This window comes from Triturus cristatus, chromosome 9 (assembly GCF_964204655.1).
Source record: "Triturus cristatus chromosome 9, aTriCri1.1, whole genome shotgun sequence".
Lineage (NCBI taxonomy): Eukaryota > Metazoa > Chordata > Amphibia > Caudata > Salamandridae > Triturus > Triturus cristatus.
The window spans coordinates 301,903,698-301,931,658 of NC_140592.1; the positions used below are offsets into that span (position 1 = coordinate 301,903,698).

The 27,961-nt window shown below is 45.7% G+C and overlaps 1 protein-coding gene across 1 annotated transcript in view; it reads right to left on the reverse strand.

Annotated features, from left to right (window-relative positions):
• Positions 1-3,398: 3,398 nt before the first annotated feature.
• The window catches only part of PAF1 (PAF1 component of Paf1/RNA polymerase II complex), a 52,261-nt gene continuing 27,698 nt past the window's right edge, over positions 3,399-27,961 (reverse strand). Inside the window, exons 7-14 of the mRNA XM_085624966.1 lie at positions 24,013-24,118; positions 22,543-22,611; positions 21,696-21,799; positions 21,387-21,503; positions 21,136-21,264; positions 19,755-19,860; positions 18,487-18,571; positions 3,399-4,411 (exon numbers count right to left, since the gene is read on the reverse strand). Coding sequence (XP_085481092.1) covers positions 3,975-4,411; positions 18,487-18,571; positions 19,755-19,860; positions 21,136-21,264; positions 21,387-21,503; positions 21,696-21,799; positions 22,543-22,611; positions 24,013-24,118 — 1,153 coding nt within the window. The 3' untranslated portion in view covers positions 3,399-3,974. The remainder of the gene's footprint in view (positions 4,412-18,486; positions 18,572-19,754; positions 19,861-21,135; positions 21,265-21,386; positions 21,504-21,695; positions 21,800-22,542; positions 22,612-24,012; positions 24,119-27,961) is intronic.

Consider the following 27,961-nt stretch of genomic DNA (forward strand, 5'->3'; position numbering starts at 1 on the left):
AGCTCACAATTGGGGCAGATGATGCTTTATTCCATCACCAGCCGCATGGCGTGTTGTGTGGGGTTGCCATGCTAAAGGGGCTTAGAGGCTGAGGCAGCCAGAATAGCGGGGGATTGGACAACACACTGGCTTTGGATCCCACATTCTCTGTGAGAGCTGCATTTATGACCACAAAAAGGCTTTATGGCCTCGTGACCTTGGCAGTATGGCTGGTAATGTGGGCACAGCTGGGAACTCCTACCAAAGACACAGGAGGGGCAAAAGGAGAAGGGAGGCTGGTGCAATGCCAGAGAAGAGCCCAAACATTTGACGGAAGCCCAAATCTTTAAAATCGCTGAAATATTAAATGAACCTTATTACCAAACAGGGGAGAGCTGTCAAAAGGCATATCCATCAGAACCAACTGGACATCTCCTAAGAGACCAGTAGACCAGAGTCAGGAGTAGTACCATAGTGGAGGCGGTACACCTTCTGAGTCAATCAGGTGTGTCCAACCCACACCAAAAGGGAGAACTTTGCTGCATCTGTGCCATAAATAATAGCCTAGTTCACTATGGTTCGGGCCTCTTACAAGGTCATGGGCAGCACTTGCATGACCGAGTCCTACAAGGTATGGGAGTATATGCCTAAGAAGCATGCAGTGTTCAACTACAATGCTGGGCTGGTGGAAGAGAAGATTCTTTTGTGCAGCCTCTTGGAATCCCTGTCCGGATGAGCGGTCGAGAACACAAAGGCATGAAGTTTGGCAGTCGCTGCCTGCACCACTAGGTTTTCGGGCATTGGGTGTGGATAGCTGGGTCCACAGAAGCAGGGCGATGGAGACTGGTAATCTTCCTGTGCTCTGGAACACCAGTGCAGGGCTTGGCCCAAATCCTCAGGAGAGTGGTGCCTCCGCTTCCCTTCATTAAAGCCCTCACAGACAAAGGGGATGGCACAGGCTGAAGCACCTCTCTTGAAACGTTACTCTTAACCTGAATGGAGGGAAGCTGAAGGTCGAGGTCCGACAGATGAGACCAGGCCAGCATCTGGGGATGTGTCCAGTCTACTGGCATCTCCCGCATCCTTGTGCCAGTTGTCTTGATGGAGTAGGCCATTTCATTAGAGGTCGAAGAACTAATGGGTGTCATCATCGTATTTCACCCCCCTCCACACCCAAAGTCCAATTCCCAACTAGGCCTGTCAAAAGCCAGGGGCATCGTGCCCAAACCAGTTAGTTGATAATGACTTGACAGGTCAGAGGGAGACATTGAGTGGCGGCATCTCAGAGTCAGACAGGAAAATGGGGTCAGTGTTGTCGAGTGGAACCAGCGGATTTGGGAGGACATGCTCCGGCGTAGGCCTCGGCACCCAAGTCAGTTTGGATCCAGAGGCAGATCAGAGGGTGCAGCTGGCGTCGGGACAGGTTTGCTGGCAGTACACCAGCTGGGGAACCCCTCAACTCCATCGGGCCCAAAAGCGCACCAGAGGGAGCCTGCGGCCCACAAATGGAGCATGGCCATAAACAACTCCTTAAGTTGGGCTGGGGTTGCTCCAGGAAATCAGAGAAGCGCAGAGCAATCCTGGGGTCCGGCTCTGCAGGATAAGTGTGGGAGCGGGGCCTAGAAGCATGACATTAAGGGGGAGAAGGCGAAGTACCCTTAGACTTCTGCTTCTTTGACTTACCCGACTTTGAGGAAAGCAAGATGGACTTTGAAGATGAGCGACTGCAAGACCAACTCCATGACCGGGCCTTAAATCTTCCTCGAGAACAACATGGTACCCTCTTCTGTCACACCACAAGGAGCTTTATGGCTCACTACTGGATCGCCTTCAGGTGCATCGATAAATACTGAATACATCACTTCCGACATGGACGCGGAGCTGATCGACGCCACCTACTGTGCACAGAGGTACTGCTCAAGATTTTGGACCACATTAGGGTCCACTCTCTTGGCATCATACTCTTTTGGGCGTCATTAGAGTACTTCATCTCCAAATTCAATACTCCCAGCACCTTCGAGATATCAGTATATCCTTTCTTAATATACCCAGGGCTAGAATTGTCTAGCGGCACCCTTCGGTTTGCTACTGGTGTGGGTGGAGTAAAAGTATATGTGTAAGAGATCGCGCATAGAGAGTAAAGATAGAACTATGACCAAAGACTGGGTGTCTATGGTGCCTCTGGTATGTAACGTAGCCACTTCAAAGCACCTCAGAGCCGCAGGATACGATACTGAGAGATGCCAGTGGCTTAGAGTAGAAGCAGTAAATGGAGAACAAGCCTGGTGCAAGACTGGGAGAATTAGGGTTTTGCATGCAGGGAGTTTTGCAACACTTTACCTGATCTGCGAGGGGACCATGCAGAATACAGAGATTGCTCAAGGTGGAGTCGTTAGGAACGAAGATTTTCTAGAGTCTTTATTGCTTTGACAACATCCTGGAACAGCAAGCCATGTCTGGAACCAAGCACATTCTTACAGTGCTGTTGACATGATCAGGAAACAAGCCTGAATCCTTGAAATAGGAGCACATAACCCATCAGTAGGGGTCTGCAGACAGTAACCTATGCACATGAATCAATAAACTGATTCATGTGCATAGGTTCTGAATCAATTCTTTAAAAAAATGCTGAGAGCGAGGTGGGGAGTAAATTCCTTGTAGCGCCAAAAAATAAGTGTGTGTCTAGGAGAGTGTGTCTTGGTAGGAGAGGAGGCACTATGCACTCATTCTTTAAGGTGACAAAAATGTTACGGATGTATTAGAAGGCCAACAGTCAGAAGGGGTACGTACGGTGTTTGCGCATGGGTGAACCTATGGTTTCAACCTCACTAAAGGTCACCTGGTTTCTAGTCCTGTTCTTTTACTTTGCAAACTAACGTGTTTTGTGAGGTGTAGCATTGGTTTGCATAAACTGAGCCAACTGAACGAACAACCCTGATAACAATGAACTTTAATAAATGTCTAAATATGGCTACATGATAACCTTATGACATGGACCTCAGTGGAACCCCAATATGGGCCCTGAAGCCTATCTGCACCCTTTGAGGAGGATGTGGATGTCCAGAAGTAAATACAAAAAGAACATATTTACTCTAGCAATTTATAAGTATGTTTTCTCACAGCAGTGCAACAAGCAAGCTAAAAGCTGCTGTACAGCAATTAAGAGAATTAGCAGTATATTGCTGCACAGAAATGAAAGGAATAATATACTTTCCTGTAGCTGTAAGGCAAAATGTGTTTGCGCGCAGCATGAAACGAAACAGTAGTACAATTCACCATAGCAGAGAGTATTTTTTAGAATATGAAATAGAATAACTGCAGGAGATCAGGTGTATTTTCCTCTGCAGCTGAACATCTCCCATGGTTCTCCATGGCTTCCCGCCGAAAGAAGCGCAATGACCATCTCCTTAGGAAAAGCCTTTATTGAGTAACCAATTTTATTTTAAGTGTAATACTATAATATTTACATCAAATAAGGACACTACAAAAAAAAAAAAAAAGTCTGGCGGACGAAAACCCTGAAGGGCAGCGGAACTCCTACTATAGGAATTCCAAGTTTAATTCAGGAGACATGAGTCTCCGGAAATAGAAGGAGCAAGTGGCAGGTCTGCAGATTTGTAAGACCTTCACACTCACCACACCAAAGGAAGCAAACTGTAGTCAAAATAAATTTGGAGCCTTGCCAAACACTCCTTTTCCCCTCACTGAGGGAATTCCAAATCACACACAGCACCCTGAAGTATCTGAGGATGACTGAGATGATGGTCAGGCATTTGCAGAAGTGTACTCCAAACCCAACCAATAGGTCAAAGGAATCCTAGGCCAGAGATGTCACACAGCCATTGCTTGGGGATGGGGACATTATGATTTGCAGTACAACAAAGCCCCCGCTACGTGAATTCCAGGCCACAGCAAGAATACAGTATTCGCCAGGGGCCACCAGCACTCTTGAATGGGTGCCCGGCTGGCAGAGTCTAGGACAAGTGTGTGCGGGCTCAGTCGCTGTCGCTTGCACTTCCCTCGTTATCACTGGATTCAGAGGCCTGCTCACTGGCACTGTGTTCTTCACGATTGGAGTGCTCGCTGCCACTGTGGGCAGGACTCCCACTGCCAGCAGGGCTTCCACTTTCACTGCGGATCCTCCTTCTCTTCTTTGGCCGCTCGTCATCCTCACTACCACTATCCTCCCCGCTGCTTTTGTTCTGTGCCTCCTCCTCAGCTTCACTCTCGTCGTCATCGCTGCCAAAGATCTCCTCTTTGTCTCGAGCAGCACGGTCCTCTTCACTGCCGCTCTCAGCGTCACTGGCACTCTTCTCACTTTTCTTCTCTTCCTTGTCCTCTGTATCCTCTTCCTCTCGTTCGCTCTCACTCGCGGAGCGTTCTGCCTCACTGGCTTCCTTCTCGCTCTCGCTGCCTTTCTCCCCTTCGTCATCTGCAAAAAACACACAAAAGATAGCAAATAATTAGAACCAATGAAGGGAAAGACGGAAACAGCATCATAATGCCAATTGGATCAGAAGAGTCCAGCATTACTTAACAGAAAGAGGAAAGGGTCTGCACCGGGGCCACTGATCCGGACAAAGTTTAGGCAGTCCAGCTTAAGCAGGAAGACAACTCTGGGGATGGTTCAGTGACAGGAAAACACAAAACAGGGACCCTCTAGCCTAACCAGAAGACATCAGTGTCTGAGAAACAGCAGTAACTATTAACTCTCATGTAAGTATATTTCCATGTCACATGGTCCATGTAGCATCCCATCCTACTACGCTAATTAAAATATTTGAAGATATGTATAATTTCACCAAGACAGAGTTTATTCTGGGCGTTTGTGCTACATAGATATTTATTCCTGCCATGCCAGTGAAAATAAATGAAGCTAAATGACACATTATTTAGAGTAGCTTGGCTAATAAAATGCACATTCACACATTTATTAATACAGTGCAAAGATCAAATTCGAGTTTATTTCGACAGTACAGCAAAGCTGACTTTAGAAAAAGTGGATATAGGTAGGGACATTTATTTATATTTTTCTAGATATTTTTAAAAACGTTTCAAGAGTACTGCACTAGTACTAAGGTAGTCACAAGGGGGAAAAAATATGTTAACATAAAAATACACTGTAGTACGCTATATTTGTCAAATATGCTGTCATTTTTGTATATATTTATTTTTCCAAGTAGTTCAGTACTGCATAGGTTTCACTGAATTAATTTAAAAAAAGTAAAGGGGTAAACAATTGAAAATACACTGTAATGCACTACATTTGTGAAATCTAGTGTAGTACAGTATATTTTTCGTATTGCAGTACTCCATTAATTTTTTTTAAATATACAGAAACATAAATAATTTGCCCTACTTATTACCACTTAAATAAAGTGGTAATAGGTAGGGAAAATGTTTAAAACCTACTAATTACCTTTAAGTAAGGCCCTAACCCAGAATACAGCCAAAGTGTGGTTAAAACAAAATGGCTGACTTACTTTTGTAAAGGCAGCCTTAGCCAAATCATAAACAGACTTGTCACCGGCATGTACCGTGAAATTACAGCAGGATATCGTGGCCTCAGATATTCCTATGTTTTATTGCCGTATAAGTTTAAAAATCCTCACCCTACATACCTCTACTATTAAAAAGGATAATCTACACACCATAAACTACATGCCTGCCAAATTTCATAAAAAATCCGACTGCCCTTTTTCGCACTACACTGGAGTACAAAGTCTATGGAAAATGCACCAGTGGAAAAATGTGTTTTGGGACCCTTGTTTATTATTTTAACCCCATTGACGAATCTTCACAAAACTTTGCATCGTCCGCCAAACTAGAAAAAGCAATAGGTCTGCAAAGTTTTGTGGAGATTCATCAAATGGTGGCAAAGTTATTAGCTGGCAAACATCAGAGGATTTCCTATATGTGGGAATCCTAACTATACAGTCGGAAAACTGCATCAATGTCGGTCCCATGCCTGGTGGCTCAGATAATGTAGTGAAGTAAGCTGGGTTTAGAGCTACCTTAAATAATCACTCAAGCATGAAAAATAATAAAAAGGAAATTAAATGACAAAAGAAAATCAGTTAAGACCAAGGGCAGAACACAGAGGTGGCATGGAGGAAGAAATAAGTTACGGGCCCAAAATGACAAATGGAAAGAAACTTGTTACTTACCTGTAACAATATTTGAAGCATGAAACTATTATAGATTCTCATGCTTTCTGTTATTCTGCCATCTAGTGGCTGGGACTGGAAATCCTGATTTAGCACAAAGTTTTTCAAACCGGCTGATTCTAAGCTCACAATGTCTCCATTTTCAGGATTCCGTTTTTCACAATTTTAAAATACTAACCCTTTTCTTTGTCTTAATTTGCCCTCTTCACCAGGGAGACTGGGTGGTAGAATGTGAATCTAGAAGAGCTGCACTCTTCAAATCTATTGTGACAGGTAAGTTACCAGTTTCTTAAGCAGTGTGAACCTCTTATACATTCACATGCTTTGAGAGATTATACAACGGCTTTCCCCTCTAACAGATGTGTGTGTAAAGGGTGGGCAGTACTGAAAATAGATTTCCATACTGACTTTCCCACTTGGGCTTCCGTCATTACTTGGCTGTCTACACAATAACATTTTGTAAATGTGTGCGGTGAGGGCCATGCTGCTGCAGGACAAGCGTCTTTTAGTGAGATGTTTCCCATGTACACAAGTTTCCCCCCCTTTATTCCTTGTTGAATGTTACTGGTTTAACCTCAATCACCGGCTATAAAAGACTGACACTGGCTGCCATTTTGATTGTGGAACGTGGGCTACAAATAACTGTTGTGATTTGCCAACATTCTTTGTAGCTTCCACATAGTACATAATTGCTCTCATGAGAGCAGGGTGTGCTCAAATACCGGTCTGCTGACATATTTGGGGCTTTGGGGCTTGGAAGCAGCTGGAAATGTGGATAGTCAGACTAACGTGACGTGAGTGCCACCAGAAAGGAAATTTGTAGTGTCAAGTCCTTTAAGTATGCTTTATGAAGGGATTCAAGGGGTGGTTTAGTGCTTGTGTTAGAGGTGCGTTTAAATTGCACATTGTTGGTGGGATACACCTTGGTGGGCATATTTTCTTAACCCCTTATAGAAACCTTGTAATGGCATGCATTTTGAAAATGTGTTGGTTATCTTGACCTCTTGTATATGTTACTGCTGAAAAATGGACCTTCAGCGATGCGCAAGGCAATCTACTAGGTGTATCAAGTAGTGTAGGATGTTAGCATCGCTAGTTAGACCTGTGTTTTTCTTCTGTTGATTCCAACTGAGAAATCGTACTTACTTTTCAGCCTAGAACTTGCATGTGGCTGGTGTTTTTGCCTTCTTAATTATTGTCAAACACTTTTTTTTTTTTTCAAAAACCTTTATTCTTTTAAGTCAGGGACACAGCTATTCAGCCGACAACCCGGAGGTACGGCAGCTTTAGAAACACAACACAAGCGAGCGTCCACATTTCACTGACAGGAGAATCAAAAGGTTCTGTTTTAAATAAACACAAACCCAAACCTAAACACAAGCAAGGCGATAAGTACTCAAAGCACAGAAAGGGTTCCCATCAGGGGGAGCGAGCCCCATTTCGTCCATCAGACACAGGTCTATAGTAAGGGAAAGGAGGGGAGGGCAGAGACTCAAAAAGACAAACGCATACCAGCAAAGAATACAAAGCCGGAAAGAATGCTAAGGGGAGAGCTGCTCCTCAGGCGGGTCAGGGTCTGGGGGCAGGCATATGCCCCCTCTGTACTGGTTCCATCGCCCCCATACCGAGTGCCATTTCCGGGGGCGCCCTCGAGCCCAGTACACTGTCTTCTCCCTAAACATGCTCCAATCCATGTTTTCCATCCACGCTGTCAATGTAGGAGGCCTAGTAGAGCCCCACAGGCGAGCAATGTCGCGCTTAGCTACCATGTTCCCTAGGGTCACCCACTGAGTCTGCGCCGCGTCGTGGTCAGTAGGACCCCACACATTCAGGAGACAACACCGCGCCTCCGGCTGCATGACGATGCCCGTCACCTCCCCCATCACATCGTGGATTCGCTTCCAGAACTCCATGATCGCACCGCATTCCCAAATAATATGCAGGAAGGTGCCCACCATACCACAGCCTCTCTTACATAAGCCCTCCTCAGAGAAACCCATATGGACCAGCCTGGGCCCTGTCACGTAAACTCTATGGAGTATTTTAAGCTGCACCAGCCGCAGTTGCGCAGGGATCGCGACCTCTTTGGGAGAAGAAACTGCATACTGCCAATCCTCATCATCTAATTCGAGGCCATCCCTAGTCCATTGATCGCGCAACCCTAGAAGAAGATCTGCCCGAACATTAATTAGTTTCTTATAAATGAGAGAGATCGTACTCTCTGGCATATGGCCATCCAGGATCCGGTCCTCTAACGGAGAGGACTCAGGCACCTTCTCCCCCTCTACAAGGACTGACCTCAAGGCGTAACACACTTGAGCGTGTCGGAAGAACTCCGTGCTCCCTAGCTCATATTCCTTCTGCAGCTCCTCGAATGACTTTACCCTACCCTTAACCAAAAGGTCTCCAACCCTGGATATACCGATCAGGTCCCATTTCTCAAACCCTTTTGTATGCCAAAGCTTTCCCAGAATATCGGAGTCAAACAACGGGGTGGCAAGGGTAAGCTTACCCCTCCAGCCCAGTGAATCTGTCGTCACCTTCCACACATGCACGGCCACCCTGGTGGGCCCCGTAAGGGTTAAGTCCAACGACTTCGAGTACAAGGCTCTGTGGTAATTACCCCCACGCAGCAACCACCGGTCCATGGCGTAGCCGGGGCTCAGCGCCGGACCATAGACACCATGGTTAATCGCGCTCAACTGAGTGGCCCAATAATAACGTCGAATGTCTGGAAGCGCGATACCCCCGTCATACCACGGAAGCGTCAACTTAGCAATCGCTATGCGTGGTCGCCCTTCCCACAATAGCGCGCGTTGGAGGCTTTCGACCTCACGAAAATAACTGGCCGGGACCAAGTCAAGGGTATTCTGCAAGGCATAGAGGAAACGGGGAAGAGACATCATTTTATACAGGGCGGCGCGGCCAAGGAGGGAAAGCGGCAACCGCCGCCAGCCCGCCACGTCCCGCCGCAAACGTGCCAAGGGAGGGAGCAAGTTTTTCTCGTATCGTAAAATGGGGTCGGTGGAAATATAGATCCCTAAGTACAAAAAGCCCTGCCGGGCGATCTGGATCGAGCAGTTTCGCGGGACAGGCAGGACATCACCACACAGGACATATAAGTATGACTTTCCCCAATTAATAACAAGACCAGAGTTCCTACCGAAAGAAGTCAAGACGTCACAAACCACTATGAGAGATTTCTTAGGCGAGGTGAGGTATAGCAGAATATCGTCGGCGTAAAGCGAAATACGGTCTTCGTGTTCGGGCGACCAACGAATCCCACGTATATCCGGGTGCCATCGTACCCACGCCGCCAGCGGTTCAAGAGCAAGGGCGAACAACAACGGCGACAGCCCTGCCGGGTGCCCCTCCCGAGCTCGAACGGTGTCGACGCCCGCCCGTTCACCACGACACTAGCAAGGGGACCCTCATAAAGCAACCTCACCCAGCCTACAAAGCCAGGCCCGAAGCCGAACTTGGCTAGCACAGCCCACAGGTATGCCCACTCCACTGTGTCGAAAGCCATCGTGGCATCGAGGGCCGCCACAATGGCCGGCTCTCGCATCGTGCCCGTCCTAGCGATCACTCCATGAAGGCGTCTAAGATTCAGTGCAGTGTTACGGTGCGGGATAAAGCCCGACTGGTCCGGGTGGATCAAATCTCCAAGCACCCGGACCAGGCGGTTAGCAAGGATCTTGGCAAGGATTTTCGGCTCGGCGTTGAGAAGTGATATCGGTCGATAGGAACCACACTTATCCCGGGGCTTACCGTCTTTATGTATTACCACAATCGTCGCCAGTCGTTGATCGAGCGGAAGAAACCCATTCACCCGCGCCTCCACGAACATGGCGCGCAGGTGAGGAGCCAACTTATTCGGACGGAACTTATACAACTCAATCGGCAAACCATTTGGGCCCGAGGCCTTACCCGAGCGCAACGCACGGATAGCACACGCCACTTCGTCTACAGTTATATCTCCATCGAGGTCATCCCCATCAATGGCAGAAAGGCAGGGCAGAGCAATATCACGCAGAAGGTCGCACGAGTCCTCAGTCGGGCTATCCGAAACCGAGGTGTATACCGTACGAAAATAGTCCGAGAAACACTGGACTATACCGTCGGGGTCAGTGACAACCTCTCCCCCATCCATCGACAACTCCGGCACCACTCGATTAACACGCTCTTTTTTATCCAACCACGCCAACAGTTTCCCGGCCTTATCACCGACATCGTACAATCGACCCTGCTGCTCCCTATTGAGGGTCTTGGCGGCGTTCGTCACCAGATCCCTGTATTCCAATTGCTTCAAGCTCAAATTATGCAGTGTGGCCGCTGCAACATCCTCTTCCAAGGCCACTTCCAAAGCCGTAATCTCGTCCTCAACTTGTGTCACCTCGGCGTCTCTCCGCCGCTTGGCGGCCACTACCAAGGAAAGGGCCTCCCCTCTCAATACGGTCTTAAAAGCTTCCCACAAGGACACCGCAGATTCAACTGAACCCTGATTATCTTGAAAATAGTGATCAACTGCCTTCAGCAACGCACTGCGCAGCTTGGGGTCACGAAAGTACCAGGGGTTAATGGGAGCCACCCTGCCCCCCACTACCCGGCCAATATCCAGACGGGCCCACACCGGCGAGTGATCAGATATACCCCGTGCCATGTGCCTAGCCTCAGATACCAATGAGGCGTGCGCAGCCAGAGTGAGCAAGTAATCAATCCGAGAGAGCCTACCGTGGGCCCCGGAGTGAAAGGTATATTGTCTCTGAGTGGGGTGTCGTAGCCTCCAACAGTCTACCAGGCCAAAAGTATCTATAAAGTCGGGAAGCCACTTCTGAGCCCCCCCGGTGTCCCTGGGCAGGTACCTATCGAGCAATCCAGATCCAACCGCATTGAAGTCTCCTCCCACCACCAGCATCCCTTCAGGGAGTTCCAACAAGGCCTTGCCCAGATCAGCAAACGTGGAGGCCTGCAGGGCAGGAGGGACATAAACAGAAACCAATACCAACGTTCTGCCCTCCCACCTCCCCGCCACAGCCACAAAGCGCCCCCTGTCATCAGCGATGGTGGAGTCAACCTCAAATGGTAGGGAAGCTCTAACAAGTATGCCCGCACCCCTTGAGCCCGAGGAGAACCCCGAGTGAGCAATGAATTTATAACCCTTTCTATTAAGTGCATAACACGTATTCCCTATAAGGTGGGTCTCCTGCAAGAGGACCACATCTGGCGAGGTCCGTTTCAAGAATTGTAGGACTATCCCCCGTTTAATACGATCCCCTAAGCCATTGACATTCCAGCTAATTATGTTTAAGCCCCTATCCCCCATCCCCAAACACAAAGAGACCTCCACCCCCCCCGGAGAACCACAATTGGACAATACTGACAACAATTACTACGCCTTGCAAGAAAAAAAACCCCAACAACAACCCCAACATCCCGAATCCCCCCCCTCTCCCTGCACCCCTGCGTCAGCTTACAAAGCCCCCCCAACTTGCAGTGTGCCTGTCGCCCTATCAAAAACAAATCTACAATGAGTACCCCAAGGGAGGAAAAAGCTCCTATCTTCCCCCCGCCGCCCTCCCATTACTGCAGTGGGGTGCTAGTCACTTTCTGGGGCTGAGTCAAAACAGACTGACACCGGAGGTATCACTCCTGTCCATCCCGGTCGCCTTCCGCTCGAACCACGCGGTCCCCGCCGGGCTGTCGCCGAGGGAGCGCATCCAACCAGTCCCCCGCCATGTCCGGCGATTCGAAGAAGAAAGTCCGATCCTCATACACCACACGTAGCCTGGCGGGGAAAAGCATGGCATATTTCATGTCCATCTCCCTAAGCCGCCTCTTCACCCCCAGGAAACTCTGCCTCTGCTTCTGCACCATCTGGGTGAAGTCAGGATAAAAGCTCACAGAGGCGTTCTGAAAAGGCACCGGGCCTGTCACCCTCGATGCTTGCAGGATAGCGTCTCGGTCTCGAAAATTAAAGATCCGGGCGACAATCGGCTGCGGGGGGGCTCCCACCTTAGGCCTTCCGCCAGGCACTCGGTGAGCCCGCTCAACCGCAAAAAACTTGCCGAGGCCCTTAGGCGCAAGATGGTTCACCACCAAATCCTCGACGAGTAAATCCACGGAGAGCTCCTCCGAAGTTTCCGGGACCCCAATAAGGCGCACGTTGTTGCGCCGGGCCCGACCTTCAAAGTCTTCGAGCCGGCGGGCGGAGAGGTCATTTGCGGTCCCTAACTTGCGAACCTCAGCCTGGAGTTCCGAGACATCATCCGCGAGGCCAGTAGTCTTGAGATCCAGGGACTTGACCCGCTCGTTGGTTTTGCCCAGGTCCGCGCGAATCAAGTTGACATCAACCAAAATCATGTCCACCTTATGCGCCAGGGTCTCGAACTGTCGCCCAATCGATGATTGCATCCCCTCAATCGCCCCCTTGATATCCTGCAATGATAACTCCGAGGCTGGGGATGGATCGGCCTTCTGTGCTTCCAGCGACTGTCCCGATCCCCCAGGCGACCCCTTCTGCTGGGCATAGCAATCCATATTGTTGGATTGGGTATAGCCTCCCCGCCTGGTAGTCTTAGACTTCGGCTTGTCTACCTCCGATTTGGTCGACATCTCGAACAGCAGGGCGGTCAGTTGCAAAAAGACGTCCCTCACTCAGCCAGAGGAAACAGGGTCAACCAGGCCTTCAACAGCCAGCCAGGGTCGAGTGGAGGTCTTCCAGATAGCAGGGGATCGGCATGAAGCACTCCCGAATCAGAGCAAGCAAAGGGCGAGAAAGCGAAAGTGAAAGTGCAGCGGCACCCGTCCGCCAGTTCACACCTCCCGAGGCCGCTGTTGTTCAATTAGTGGCCGGGCATCCTGCCAACGCGAGCCCCTGGCATCCTTCGGAGGTAGGCCGCAATCTTCCGCCATGCACAACTTCGGTTCCCGGTGGGCGATCTTAGCCCGGACAACGTCAATCGCCCCAGCTGTGACTCATCTGCAGGATTCCGTGCATGAAAATCAGGATTTAGGACAGGATGATTGCAGGAGGGCGCGGGAGCTCAAGGCTCACGCGGCCATCTTGGTCAAGCGCTAGGCTCCTCCCCATCAAACACCTTCTTGAGTATAGGCTCTAAGTCTTCAGCAGCCATGCCTCTAGGGATAAGTGTTCTGGCTCTGGATGGGATATCTCCATCTCTTTTCTGGTAGCCTTTTGTGGTATCCCCTGGACATTGCCATTAGGGACATTGAGGTTACAAGTATCGTTTTAAATTGCTGGTACACTGCATTTGCCGACTACGTTATGCAACAGCGACACTGTCGGGGAAAAACGAACGCAATTATCCCTGATCAGTTCAGAGAGTGCACTGCCCAGAAAGAGTGAATATGGTAACCTGGATGCAAAGTCTTCGGTCTATGTTTTGAGTGCCCCGGTCTATGAAGATGTCTTGCAAGATCTCTTGATTCAGCTGCCACTTGTCAGATACACCTACTTCTCTGCTTAGTCTGTCTGCCTCTGCATTCAGATGTCAAGCTATGTGTACAGCTGTAACTGATCTTGGTCTTTACTGCCCAGTTACATATCTTGTGAGCTAGTTTTGTCAAGTTGTACGATTTTGTTCCTCCTTGTTTGTTTAGATAAGAACAAAGCTATAGTGTTGTCTGTATAAATAGATATTTTCCTTTTACTTGCGGCTAAATAGCTTTTAGTGTTATTAAGATGATCTATAACTATAACACGTATGTGTTGGACGGCCTCTTCCATGTTCTATTGACCCTTTATTATGCGTCTTCTTGTGTGTGCATCCAACTCACACCGTGTGTGATGAATCAGTAATTGTCACAGAGGGAAAAGGTGCCCTGAAAAACCCTGTTCGTCATGTTCTTCTTTGTCCACTATATTTGGCTCTCCTTGAATTTGCTTTATAACAACTACTAGAGAGTCCCACCTCCCCCTTGTTTTGTGACCAGTGCCTCAGCCACGCCTGCAGTAGTCTCCTGTGCAGTATGGCATGTAGTGTGATTGAACTATATGAAGCCATCAAACCAATAGTATCCTCAGTGTTCTCACTGTTAGACTGTGGTGTCTGGTAAGGATGAATCTGCCCCTGCATTGCAAAAATCCTTGTTTCTGCAGGAACTGCTAGTGAAGTTCCAGAGTTGAGGCGGGCCCTGTGCCAGGATAGAGGACGATTTCTTGATATTCCCTGAAAACCCAAACGAGTGCAGCAGTTGAACGATTGTTGGTGCTCTTCCGACATTGTAGGAAGAAATTCCCCTCCACTAGTCAGCCGTCTACATATGGATAAACATTTATAGCTGGTCTACTGTGATAGGCTGCAACTACTGCAAAACACTTTGTGAACACCCTTGGGACTGATTTTATCCCAAAGGGAAGTATCCTGAATTGGTAATGATTTCCCCAAACACAAACCTGAGATATTTACGATGTGTTGGTTCATCAGTCATGAAATTAGGGGTCTTCCAAGTCTATCATTGCTAGGTACTGTTTCTTCAACATGGAAATGACTTCCAATTTTGCCTTTTGAGAAATCTTTTTCAGAACCTGAGGTCTAGAGTCTGCCTCTGTGTCCAATCTGGTTTCCGTTTTAAGATAGCATACTCTTTGTTTGTGTCTGTGGCACTGCTTCTGATGAATTCTGGTCTAAGATTTCTAGCACTTCTATCTTTGTTCTTGCCAATGAGGAAGGATCCAACACCCTATAAAGATACTGAGGAGTCAAGGGGGAACATATCTTGCACAACTTGCCTAGATATAGAGTTAACCGATACAGTACCAAAAAGACAATTCTTTTGAGGCTGAAAAATTCAAAGCACACAAACAATGCCTGAAAAAGAAACTCTTTAGGAGCTGAAAACATCAGCCTCTAGCAAAGCAAAATGAAGTCTTCCGGCTTGAGCTGCGAAGCAGAATGTTTAGCGAAAATATGTAAGGCTGACCTTGTGGTCGCCTGGGATATACATCAACCACCAGAAAGCCCCTGGTGAGGGCAGTTAAAGTAGCCATTGCCCTGGTGGATAGGGAACAAATGTCAGCTTGAGGGTCTTCCTTGGCCAAGACACAGCAGACTTTCAAAAAAATTTGAAATAGTATGCTTGTTCACTGCTGTACCATTCTTGACTCCAGAGAAACCCACAAACAGCTAATCATCCTGTCTTCTGATTCTGTTGGAGAAAGACTCTGCATTTCTGTGGTCCAGTCTAAGCAGCCGCTACTCTTCTTTAGTGGGATGAGGATGAGGGGAAAAAAGATGGAAGAGGGGAAAAAAGATGGAAGAGTGGAGGACTGACAAGAAAGGCACACACCACTTGCTGATCCCGGCGTAGAGGGCTTTTCCGTAGTCAAGAATGCTGGTTATGAGTGCATGGCTGACAGGCTTCCTTGATTTGGGGGGGGACCATTTGAAGGTCTTTCGGAGGGTGTAGAAGCAGGTGGAGGCGACAGCGTTGACATGTTGGGTCATGGAGAGGGAAGAGTCGAGTACGATGCAGAGGTTTTGGGCGTGGTCTGTGGGGGGTGGGGGACTGCCGAGGGCGGGTGGCCACCAGGTGTTGTCCCATGCAGAGAAGGAGGGTCCGAGGACCTCTGTGTTGAGCTTCAGGCAGCTGCTGCTCATCCAGGATGCGACGTCCTTCATTCCTTCCTGCAAGTGGAGTCTGGTGGCGATTGAGTCCTTGGTGAGGGAGAGGATGAGCTGGGTGTCGTCGGTAAAAGGATACGATGCTGATTCAGTGCTGTCTGACGATGGCGGCGAAGGTGGCCATTTAGATGTTGAAGAGCGTGAGGCTGAGTAACGATCCTTGGGGTACTCTGCAGTTGATTTACGTGGGTTCGGAGAGGAAGGGTGGAAGTCTGATTCTTTGGGTTCTGCCGGTGATGAGGTAGCGGGGCCAGTCTAGGGCGGTTCCTTGTATACCGGCTTCGCAGAGTCTGGCAGTGAGTGTGCGGTGGGAGACGGTGTCAAAGGATGCAAAGAGGTCGAGTAGGATCAGGCCATCCTGCTGCGAGAGCTGGTTCATCTAGTGCCGGGTAGTAAGAGGGGAAAGAGTGCTGGATTCCACAGATCAGCATCCCGAATCCTCCTTGGCCAAGGCAGGGAGACTGGGATCAGCTGTGCTTAATCCTTGCATGTCTTCTGCAGGACTCTTGGCATCATTATAAACCCCCTAGGGGAGTGGTCCCTGAAATGAAGTCTGCTACCAATCCCATCAAAGGAGTTGAAAAACTTTGGTATGGTCATGGTTACCAACGGCAATCTAGAATTCAAAAAGGCAGCAACGACCCACCTCTTCAAAAAATCTTTATCTTACAAAAGGGCTGTTGTGTGTAAGCGTATTCAAAACGACACTTAAAAGCACTTTATGAATATTACCCCATACCCAAGATGCTGTTACACATCAGTGAATCAAGTGTGGAGCACACCTCACTCAGTCCATACATTCAACATATATTTGAAAACTCAAACAACACATTCTTTTAGCCTTATACAACATACAGAGTAATGACTTACCAGAACCAAATGTAAACACTTTGCCCCCACATCACAGGAGAAGGAAAAAGATATAAACATGATACAAAACAATCATTGTTCGAACACAGAAACTGCCCATCCGTTTGACTACAATAGTACTACTGATGTACTACCAAATCCTAGTCACAAACCTACATGGGTAGGTTAACACCGTCACCTCTCTCATCTTTTATGTGCAGAGATCTAAGCCTACCTGCGGAGATCACTGCACACATAGATATATGTTTTAGTAGTAAATGTGGTGGTGGGGGCGGAGTGGGAGAGGCAGGAAGATGGGGACTTCTTACTAATAAAGGGGAGAGGATTAGGGAGGAATAAATAGGGGTTAAGGGAGGGGTACGCACCCAGCCACAAAAGAGTGAAACCACTGCTATTCCAAAAGTGCACTTTAATAGCTGCAACAGGAAAAGGGGCCCAAAACAGTAGTAATGTGCTCCAGTTCTAAGCAGGAGTATGTCAGGCACTACAAATTACTAAGCACTGGTACTGCGACACCATCTGATAGAAAATAATGGAGGCAGGGACTTAAAATGTAAGCCCATGGGAACTGATGATAAGTTATTATTTTAACTTTTTTTAAATATAAATAAATGTAATTTATTTTGAAAAATATAAATATATAATATGTACATAATTTAAAAATATATATATATTTTTTTCAAATTACACAATTAGTATATAGGTTATTAATTCTGTAGCTTTTTTTTTTAAATTGGGTTACGTTCAAAATACATTTTTTAAATTCTTTTACATTAATATATACCATTACAATAGCTCTACTGTCTTTTTTAGGTTCAATACGCATTTAAACATTTCCCTATACTTCTCCTTACGGAGAACACCGCCTAGGTGTGAATAGTTACAAGTATTAACTTTACAGCCGTAAATTAGGCTTCACCCCTCAATACAGGGGGCAGGAACGTGCAAGTCAAGACCTAGAGTCATTTTAGATTTGCAATCAGTGAATAGTCAAAAGGTAGTAAAGTTACTCAAAAGTGTAAGAGTAAATGTACGTGTCGTAAATCTAAAAATGTAGATTTATCTTTCTGAATAGGGCTCCAAGTCTTCATCCAAAGAGGGATGGAGGCACAACTTAAAAAAAAATTAGGACAAGAAGAATAAACACTGATTCTGTGGGTCATTAAATACATTATTTTAATTTCACAACAGAATTCAATGTGATTTTTTGGTACTAAAATTTGGGATTTTCCCTTTCAATTACAAAAGATAGTGGAGAAGAAAGAAGAAAAAAAAGGCACACGTAGTCTGTCTCTCATCTTCACTGGGAATAAAGCCACAGTGGCATGCATGTGTGAGTTGTTCTTTAGTTTTCCCTGCTCTGATCACTCATTGGAGGAAGTTGATGGGGAGATTCAGAGAGGTAAGCAAACATGGGCTGTTTATAGGACATATTAGTTTTTTGTTCAGACTTGCATCTAGAGACATAGACTTCAAATTGTAAAAAGCCTACTGAAGTAATTATTTCTGCATAAAGACTTCAAAGAAACAAGTCTCAAAAGTGACACTCATACAATGTTGCTTTTAATACCAATGACATCACAGGCAGTGTGTGGAAGCTACCAAACAGACAATATGTAAGGGGTACCGGTCATATTTTTGGAGAAAAAGACTTCCAAGGTGATAAAAGTTCAAATTTTAAGGAATCCGGAACTGTTTAAATGGGGATTTGTTTAATTTAATGGCAAAAGAGAACCACAGATGTGTCTCCGCAGACTCACAAACCCAAGAGTCAATCACAGATGTACATATACCTGGAGAAATATTTTTCAGTTCTGTCATACCTGATCCTTGGGTTTCTTTGAAGGCATCCATGTCATCCTCTTCCTCCTCTGGTTCATGATTCTCCAGCTGAGCTTTGCGAGCCTCCTGCAGAGTACAAGAAGACAATGTTACAGGAGTGAACTGTTTACATTGCTAGTGTGGCGATTTCTATCATCCCGCTTCTCAGGAAAGATTTACCCCAACCGCATTAAAAAAAACTTTTAATAAAGCGATCACAGAAACCGACTTTCCATTTCTGATTATCCATCATAAAAGAAAACTGTGCTGTTAGAGAACTTAAAAAATGCATTAGTAGTGTGTTGTTTTATATAGAGAGGATACCAGTAGGTATCCAAAGGGCATTGCTGAAGTGTGACTAATTCCAGAGTTCCAGATAAGGTTTTAAAATAAAAGTTTTTTACTCCCAACTTTTGTAAGTTGGGAATTAAATGAATTCTTACAAGGTCAAAATGTAATTCTCATTATTGATGAGAGAATTTTTAAGTGTGCTAAAAAAGGAACAATGTATTTTTTTTAATTACATTTAATTAGCATGGAAACAATGTATTTTCAATGTTCATATCATGGGTATTCAATATATTAATTCCACACTGTCTTTGTCCCTAGGAAGGCCTGCAACTGAAACAATGCATTTGTATAATAAATCCCTTTTCACCTTTAAGGTGAGGCAGCAATAACAGCAGTGTCTCTTATTGTGGGGGATCACTCCTGATGTCATTGATCTGGATATACTCATCTGGCAGTGCAAGTGGAAAGCTTGGGTAGAGTTCTGGGTATCAATTACTCCCTACATTTATCGGGGATGGTTTTGTCTATGTGTATACAGTAAAACTGCTCTATAAAGAGCTAATCTGTTTTGCTGGCTAACCAGTTGAGAAACAATGAAAGAACAAATCAACCAAGACTTTGACATGTGAGATTTCTTTTTTTACAGCTTGTAGCATGAGGATGGATTAACCCATTTAATTACATTACTCGATCATAATTAAAGCTTAATCCTTTGTTTTTCAACAGGTAGAGCTAGCCTGCTCTCCTCTCAGCACCCCCAATAAACACTTCCTCTTTATCTCCACCGCTCTGCTTATTCCCTCAATCACCCCTCCCAACCTGGATTCAATCAGCATTCGCTACCCCCATGGATAAATCTCCAAGCTTCTTCTCAGGGACAAGGCGTCCACAAACAGGAAACAGACACCACATTAGGGGGTACCATGTATGGAAAAAAAGCCTGTGCCTTGGACCCAAAACGGAGGTCAGAATTCCTTACCTGGGCTTCCAACTCTTTCTCATTCATGTCCCTGTGCTTAACCACCAAGAAGGCATTGGTTCCCGTCTGTACACCAGCCTTGGCCCTTCGCTTGCTCAGCCGCACTCTGAAGGAAGGAAACAAACAGTACAGAGACGCATTTAAAAAGAATAGAAAAATTAGTTAAGATGGGAAGAATGCGGTACCAATGTGTCCAGGCACCTGATCAGGTACACCTAAGAAAAACAAGTCAACAATAGGACAAATACAGAATTTTGACAAATTCACTTTTCACGCACACAGGACACTACACAAAAACCACCCAGCACAACATAATCACTGATCAACCTCAAATGTTCTCTGTGTAACGTCACACAAATCCTTATAAAAAGAACACTTACCAACCCACCACAGACACCCTTCTAATCCAGAGGACAATCCCAAAAATCATCCTCAATGCAACAACCTCTGCTATCCACCGGAGAACTTTTGTTGAGGCATATTCCACAAAGAGCTCAAATAGGACTAACAGAGCCAGACTCTGACCACATGTGCTAAAAACATCAATTGAACCCTCTCACTAACCCAACTCATTCATCACCTGCCCACGACACTTAGAATCCCGTACCAGAACACATCAACACAAGCAATCTCGTTCCACAACACCATTGTCAATCCATCTCAGATAGTGCTGCCAAAAAGTACCCTAAATGCAACACACTGTCTTCACCAAATAACCTCATCAAAACATCCATATGAAACCCACTAACTACCTGCCTACAACAAAGACATTTTAATAAGGATATTACCAAGCAATACCATCCCTCAATTTACCCTTCACGAATAATCCTGTTCTTAGGAATTATCCCCCATTCTGTCTCTACTCATTTGAAACTTAGACATGTTTCCCTGGCGCACACCCCGTAAATACCATCACCCTGATAGCTTGGAGGACTCAACTATCCTCCAGTGTTTGAGGATGACCCCCCCCCCCCCCCATCCATCCGCTAATTTTAGGTTTACAGTGACCCTTGACCCATCACCAAGGATTCTAGCTCATGAGGTCTCCCTCAATTTACCAGCTTGTTATGGCACCCCTTAACCTCTCCCCGTGATGTAATCTGTAGCTTTGTATGAAAACTTAATCTGGTCTCAAATGTCAGTTTGGGCAACCTCTACTGATCTAAAATGTGCTATACTTGGCAACGATAACTCAATTGGTATCTTACTTTTTATGGCAGCCATATAGACTTTGCCTAGTTTGGAGCCTGCAAGAGTATCCTGTGATAACTAGTCTGTTTTCTAATTTGATACTTTGAACTCCTGTGTCCTTGCCTAGTGTCCCATTTATGATAATCCACAACAATGCTGTACACTCTATTACACTGCAGCAATGGCTCACCTGGTTTCTAGCTCATTGTAATACACTCCGTCTCCCTCTCGGAAGATGAAGAAGTAGTTCTCTTCGTAGCCTTTGCTGGCTTTGTTCTTCACATTCCAGTTGTACTCCCTGGCAATCTTGTAATCATAGCTGGAAGAGGAAATTAAGGTCAGCAAATGGTCCCTGTAAGAGATGCCACCAACTTCAACAGCAACAAATATGCCATCTAGGACAGCCCTCATTCCAATTCAGAGTTTACCCCATCTACGTACATATCATCTGCCATGTAGTCCATGCCCTCTTCCACATCTCTCTTGCGTTTTCTAATTGTATCTTCTCCAGGCAAGAAGTAGGCGACAAACTGGTTTCCTTCTTCATCCATCATTCCTCTGAAAGAAAGACAATGAGAAATTGTCACTATTGCTTTTTGGTAGACATCCATTGATGGGGCCTCAGAGGATAAGCAAAACCCTTGCACCCCTCCATATCGCCTGCACCAAATTTCAATACAATACGCATCTCTTGCTTCCCACCTTCAAACAATATGCTTACTATTTGTAGATAACAGAGGTATGTCGTACCTGATCATGGCCTGTGACATCATATCAAGTGCAGTTGAGCCCGTGGCCTCTTTGGGAGCTGGGTCAGAGTCGAAAATGACTTGGGCGCAGGGGTTAATCCACATCTGGGGGGGGGGGGGGGGGGAAGAGGAAGCATAAAAAAAGGTCTTAATCCCAGTCTCTCTCAAGAGTAACACCCAGGAGTACCCAGCTATGACTCTGGAACTTAGAGTAGCCAATACCCGGAGAAGCCCAAGTAGAGACAACAGGTAACTCACTCACAGCGTAGAATGAAGGTGACAGCGCTGAAGCGCTGATGCTTTGGCCACAAAACAGGCTCTTGAATTTTAATAAACAAACATTTACGATATACTTACAGAGGCAGGCAGTGTCACTACCAATGTCTTACAATCACTCACACATACAAATCACATTTCAAAGACACATTCAGAGCTCAATAACACCTGCCCCCTCTAAAACTTCAGTCCACTGTTGTCTCACTAATCAGAAGGAAGAGTGGCTTGCAGACACATGCACATAATTTTAATCAAATAAAGATTCTATCAATACAAACTGTTCCAACAGTAATTCTGAAGCTGGTATACTCACTCATTAAAACCCCAACTTCTTTACTCTCAGCATTAAACATTATAAGTGCTTTGGCTTGCACTCAAAAAGGTATATTTCACAGGAATGTGCACAAGGGTAGGATGGCTTATTGTACACAATAACTGGTCTCAAACAAACGTATTCCTAATTAGATATGAAATATGGAGAGAGGCTCTGGCAGAAATATTCATACCTTGATGGTAGTCATTACTGGAAATGTCATATAAGAGAAAACACTTTTATAGACAACAGTTCTTACCTTGAAGTCAGGGAATACTGGCATAACCTCCACCGGTGTGACACGAGGTTTGCTGTAGTGCTGAGTAATCTAAAACACAATGACAAATGCACATTAGGAAATGAAGATGGCTCCACTCCTCAAGAAGAAAATGTTTTATTCCTACCTCTATTTAATATTCAGGCCCTCCATTAACTCAAACAAAAAACCCTAGCTTGGAAGAAGGGCTGGGGTCCCATGTCTATCAGCAGAAAGTTAGTGAGTGAATTGTCTAGCATATGCATGTTCATTCCTTAGGTTCATTGAAGAGACTTCCAACAGGATTCAAGAATACCTATTATTTCTAGGTGTGACAAGGGTTGCGTAGGAAACTGTAAAGGGAAGAAAGTGAGTAATAATTGAAACACAGGCTGATTAGATAGCAAGGGACAGACCTGTGGTAAAGTGCTCTATTGCTTTCTATTTCGGGTTGTGCTACATAGAAACCATATATATGTATACAAACGTTTGCCATAGGAGGGATGAGGGAAGTGGTAGGGAAGGCTGCGACCACCAACATTAAAAGCTCGGGACATGCACGATACATTGACTAGTGGATTTCTGTACTCAAAAGCTACAGAGGGCGACAAACGTGGCAAATTTATAAAGCACTCAGATAAACCAGTCTAAAAGCCATGCCATGTAACTGCATGGGAGAGAAGGTAAAAGGGTTCAGGGCAACAGGTTATATTAACAGAGATTTTTATAGCGTTGTCTAGCTAGCAGTACGGAGTCACAGGACTTTCCGGCTCCAATACCTTTAAGACGTGGCCATATGAAGGTTCTGTATGTGCACTGCCTGGATACAGGCAGGAGTATGACAGGGCTACTAATCATATACGCAAGATTATTTCTAAAATTGTTATCCTTGCTAAGTAAAAATACTTATTTTGCATATTTAACCAGAATACCCTCTCCCTCAACTTCGGGTCCATGTAGCTAGTGTGACCTAAACCTATACTCTTATGATCTCCTACCCTGTTGTGGGAGTGCCACACATCCTTGAGCAATATTTCCTAGAACATAAGAACTGCTACTGGAGTTATGTGGTCCAAACCCTATGCGGAACTTGGGACCTGCTCATTAAGCAACATGCAAAGCCAAATGCTCCCCACACCATGTCCTACCGCACTATGCCCCCAGCATCAAACTCATACATTCCATGAACTATGGTGAAAAAACCCTTTATCTCTTCCCCATGGATCTCTGCCCTGCAAAGTGTTTACAGAAACCCATATCCACAAATCATGATAAAAGAACCCTACAGTTTCTCCTTCAACAATCCTAGTCCAGATATCTCATGCAACATATTTAGAGAGTCCCCTTTACCCCGTCCTCCATGTGGTCCAACAATCAACATCTTGCATTAGATCACCCACCAACATCAAAAATGAGAATATATGTGTGACATGACAAGATTTTCCCATCTATACCCTGAAATGACACCCTCACCGATTTCTGTGCATCATCAAATGTTTTCTCAATGGCAGAGATCTGGCTGTCTCTATCTTTATAGATCTCCTCCTCCGTGAACTGCTGTTTGACGGACACACCGATCCTGTGTGGGAAGGGAAACATTTGTTATTAGTTCGTTGTGCCCATTTTATAGTTTTATTAGTTCCTGTCCAAGCACACATGAGAAACGTGTGCCAAAGGTACAACACTAAGAGACCACAAATTCATGCAGGGTTGTTATTTGCCATCAAAGTCTGCATCCCACGTATTCACCAAGGCCTTCGCCTCTGTTCAGCTCAATCAATAACTTCTGCTGAGTAGGATAATACATCCAGAATCATTGCAGAGAGGTCGACAATGAGCAAAATACTGAAAGCATCAACACTAATGCAAGATGTAGGAGATATTGTCCCATCCCTCACAAATCTGTGTGTGTGTGTGTGTGGACAGAATACAAAGCAAAAAATTAACAGAATTGTGAACTTAAATTTGTAAAGCACATACAACCGAATGGCATCAAAGCGCTGTCACAAAGTAAGACACCAGAGGAACAAGGGGAGAAAGCCCAAGTAAAATAGATGCTGCCAACCAGGAAGTCACCCCAGACAGAAATTATCAGAATAACCTGGTTTTCAGATGCCTACGAAAACCTGAATACAAGTTTCAAATCCTCATATTTTCTGGAAGTGTGTTCCACAGCCCGGCAGCTGCCACCGAGAAAAGTCGCTCTCCCCATCTAGCTTTCCACAACCTGGGAACAATCACCTTTCCCCGTCCTGCCGATCACAGACATCTGCTGGGTGCATACCAGTTGAAGGTGGCCCTATGACAGCATGAGCACTGCTAATGAACATTCTTAAATACCAGGCATAGGAATTTAAAAGTCACCCACGTTCACACGAGCAGCCAGTGGAGAGTCCTCAGGCCCTCCCTTACTGAGATGAGTTAAGGCACACCCAGAACCAACCGAGCCACTACATATTGGATGAGCTGAAGTTTGTTCAGAATACTCATTGGCATTAAAATACAGAGCGTTACAATTGTCAAGGCGAGATGTGATAAGCGCAGTGACCACTGACACCCTTAGCTCCCCAGAAAGAAAGGGAAGAATTTTCTCAAAGATCTTAATAATCCAAAAACAGGAGCTCAACGTTCTATTAACCTGGGAGTCAAATGTCAACATGTTGTCAAAGATCACCCCCAAAGTTTTTTTTCACTGGACCCCGGGACGGGGAGCGTACCACAGGTTACCGGCAAACAACGATCAGTCCAGATTGAATTTTCTGCCCCAAAAAACACAATCTTCGTCTTCTCCCTGTTCATTCTCAGCCAGTTCTCCCTCATCCAAATACTCACTTCGGCCATACAGGACCTAAATCTGTCTGCCACCTCTTCTCAATCTTTGGAGATGATAATTTGGGTGTCATCCACATGATCAAGCAAACATCCTGTAGAACTGCCGAAACAAACTGTGTTTCTGCTCTGGAGTCGGTCTACACAGATTTGTGAGACTAGTTCATGAGTGCCTTTCTCATGAGTTCTGATTGTCGAGCAAAGGGTTAGTGCGGAATAAACATGCAGTATTTAGTTGTGACAGATATGGTATGGGATGGCACCACAAAAGTGGACTATTGGTAGCAACAACAAATGAGGCAGAAGCCTTGTTTTCAGGGGTATTCTGTCCACAGGAGGCAAAGCGACTGGGTGAAGGTATCCGGTGATTACCCAAATAAAACTACACTGCAGTTCTGGCATACAAGTTAGGATACAGGTGTTAAGCCAATGAAGAAGGTTGGAAAATCAGTCTTTTAGTTTGATTGAAGGACAGAGAAAGCTTTGGGGATGGACAAACATTAAGGCATGAGATTTGGCGGACCAACTTTCCTTTTTTGAACAGCCTATATCTTTTAGTTTGAGAGGAACTACAGGTCTTTGATCTTTTATGCAGAGAATACTTCAGAATTTTCTTTACAGGAGATTAGCCACTGTAGAATTTAATAATGCTGAAATTCAAAACAGCTTGAAATGCTGAAAATAGGTTTACAAGAATCACTTCGAAAACTGAACTCAAACGTTTTTGGTGTGAGGAAGAAAGAACACTGTTAATGGTGCTCAATAGTGGGTTAATGTTCTCCAATAGCCACAGCAAAGGCATGTTCTGCAATGCGCTCGCGGTCTTCCTGGAGGCCACATGACTGTTCATCTAACAACAATAGATACATGCAGGTGCACACTAGACTCTCAGAAATCAAACTCAATAGATATTTTGAGAACAATCCCTTCACTTTGGGAGTGGATAGTCACGTCCTGCAGTAGATATAGGAACCTGTACTTGGCCCAGGACAGTAAATATGACAGCTAAATCTGCTAGGCTCACATGGATGAAATCAAAATATTATGCAAACATTTACTACACTCCAACATGCACTGAAAAAGGAAGAGCAGTAAACAAACATCTCCCTGACAAGCACAGAAGAAACTGTCACCTCAGGACACCCCCTCTCCTGCCCCTTGCAGGTATGTACTAGAAGCGTACGAAAATGGCAAAAAGGTTGACCCACCAAAGTTTCTAGGTCACGAAACCCGAATCCAACTATGTTCCCATTTGTCCAAGGCATGATTAAGTCTGCTAAGCTCCTCAAGCTCCATAATCTGGACTCAGGATGAATTAATGATTAAGTAAATATTTTGCCTCCACTTCCAGTCCTAAAGAGCAAGGCCAACCAGCATTGATGGATAGACTAAAAGCCTCGATATTATATTTTGAAGTGCACAGCAGTGATGCTGACTCTAGAATAGCAATGGATCCGAAGGAAGGTGTGCAAGAAATGTCTACAATAATGATTTATGACTGCGATGTTCATTTGGAGCAGACTCCTTGTTTTGCTGACTTGACTAGTTTTATGTAGTACTATTACATCACCAACTAATGTCTAGTAAACTGATGATGATTGGGACATGCAAGAACAGCAAACTAAAGAACAAGCATTTACAATGCAATGGTCTCGGCATTGTTAAAGTTAGAGCTATTGGCATTGCTCATGACATTATTTTTGTTTATGTTTTTAAAACATTTAAAGAAACTGCATTGTTATTTACAATGATGTCAATAGCTTAATCACTCTCAAATGCGAGACCTATTGCATTTGCACCCACACACAGAGCCACACCCACAGAGCCACCCACCCACACAGAGCCACCCACACAGAGCCACCCACACAGAGCCACCCACACACACAGAGCCACCCACACAGAGCAACCCACACACAAATAGAGGCACCCACAGAGCCACCTATACACACAGTTACCCACACACAGCCAGAGCCACCACGCATAGAACCACCTACAAAAAAAGCCACCCCCACAGAGCCACCCACACACAGAGCCACCCACACACACACACACACACACAGACCTAAAAAGGAGGGGTGACTTCAAGGGCCAAGACAGATGTGAGGAGCGGAGCAAAGTCAGGGTGGAGCGGGGCATGTAGGGCCAAAGAATAGCGAAGGGCTGGAAGCCAAGGCGAGAACTTGGGACAAGAGACGAGGGTGGGGGGTTGAAGGACAGAAAGGTAGGGAGATATTAGGGGAAAGGGAGAAGAGCGGAACTCAGCCTATGATTGGCGCATGGCCAAAAGGCAGCAGTCCAGGGCTCAAAGAGAGGACAGCGTGCGGCTGTAATACGAAGAGAAGAGGCGCGGGCGAAAAAGGGGAGAGGGCAGAAGCAATAATGTGTATTGTATTGTAATTGCAATTAAATAGCGCTGACGACTTGACGAGGTGTTGAAGCGCTTTTACGGTGAGTAGCACGCTACTCCAGCACCCATTTGGATTAGTGTAGGAAATTACAAGAAAAAAAGAGCGAGGGTAAGAAATCCAGATATTTAGGGCAAGAGTGGCCGATAAGAGTAAAAGATGGTGTCTTTCAGGGAAAATTAGTGGAA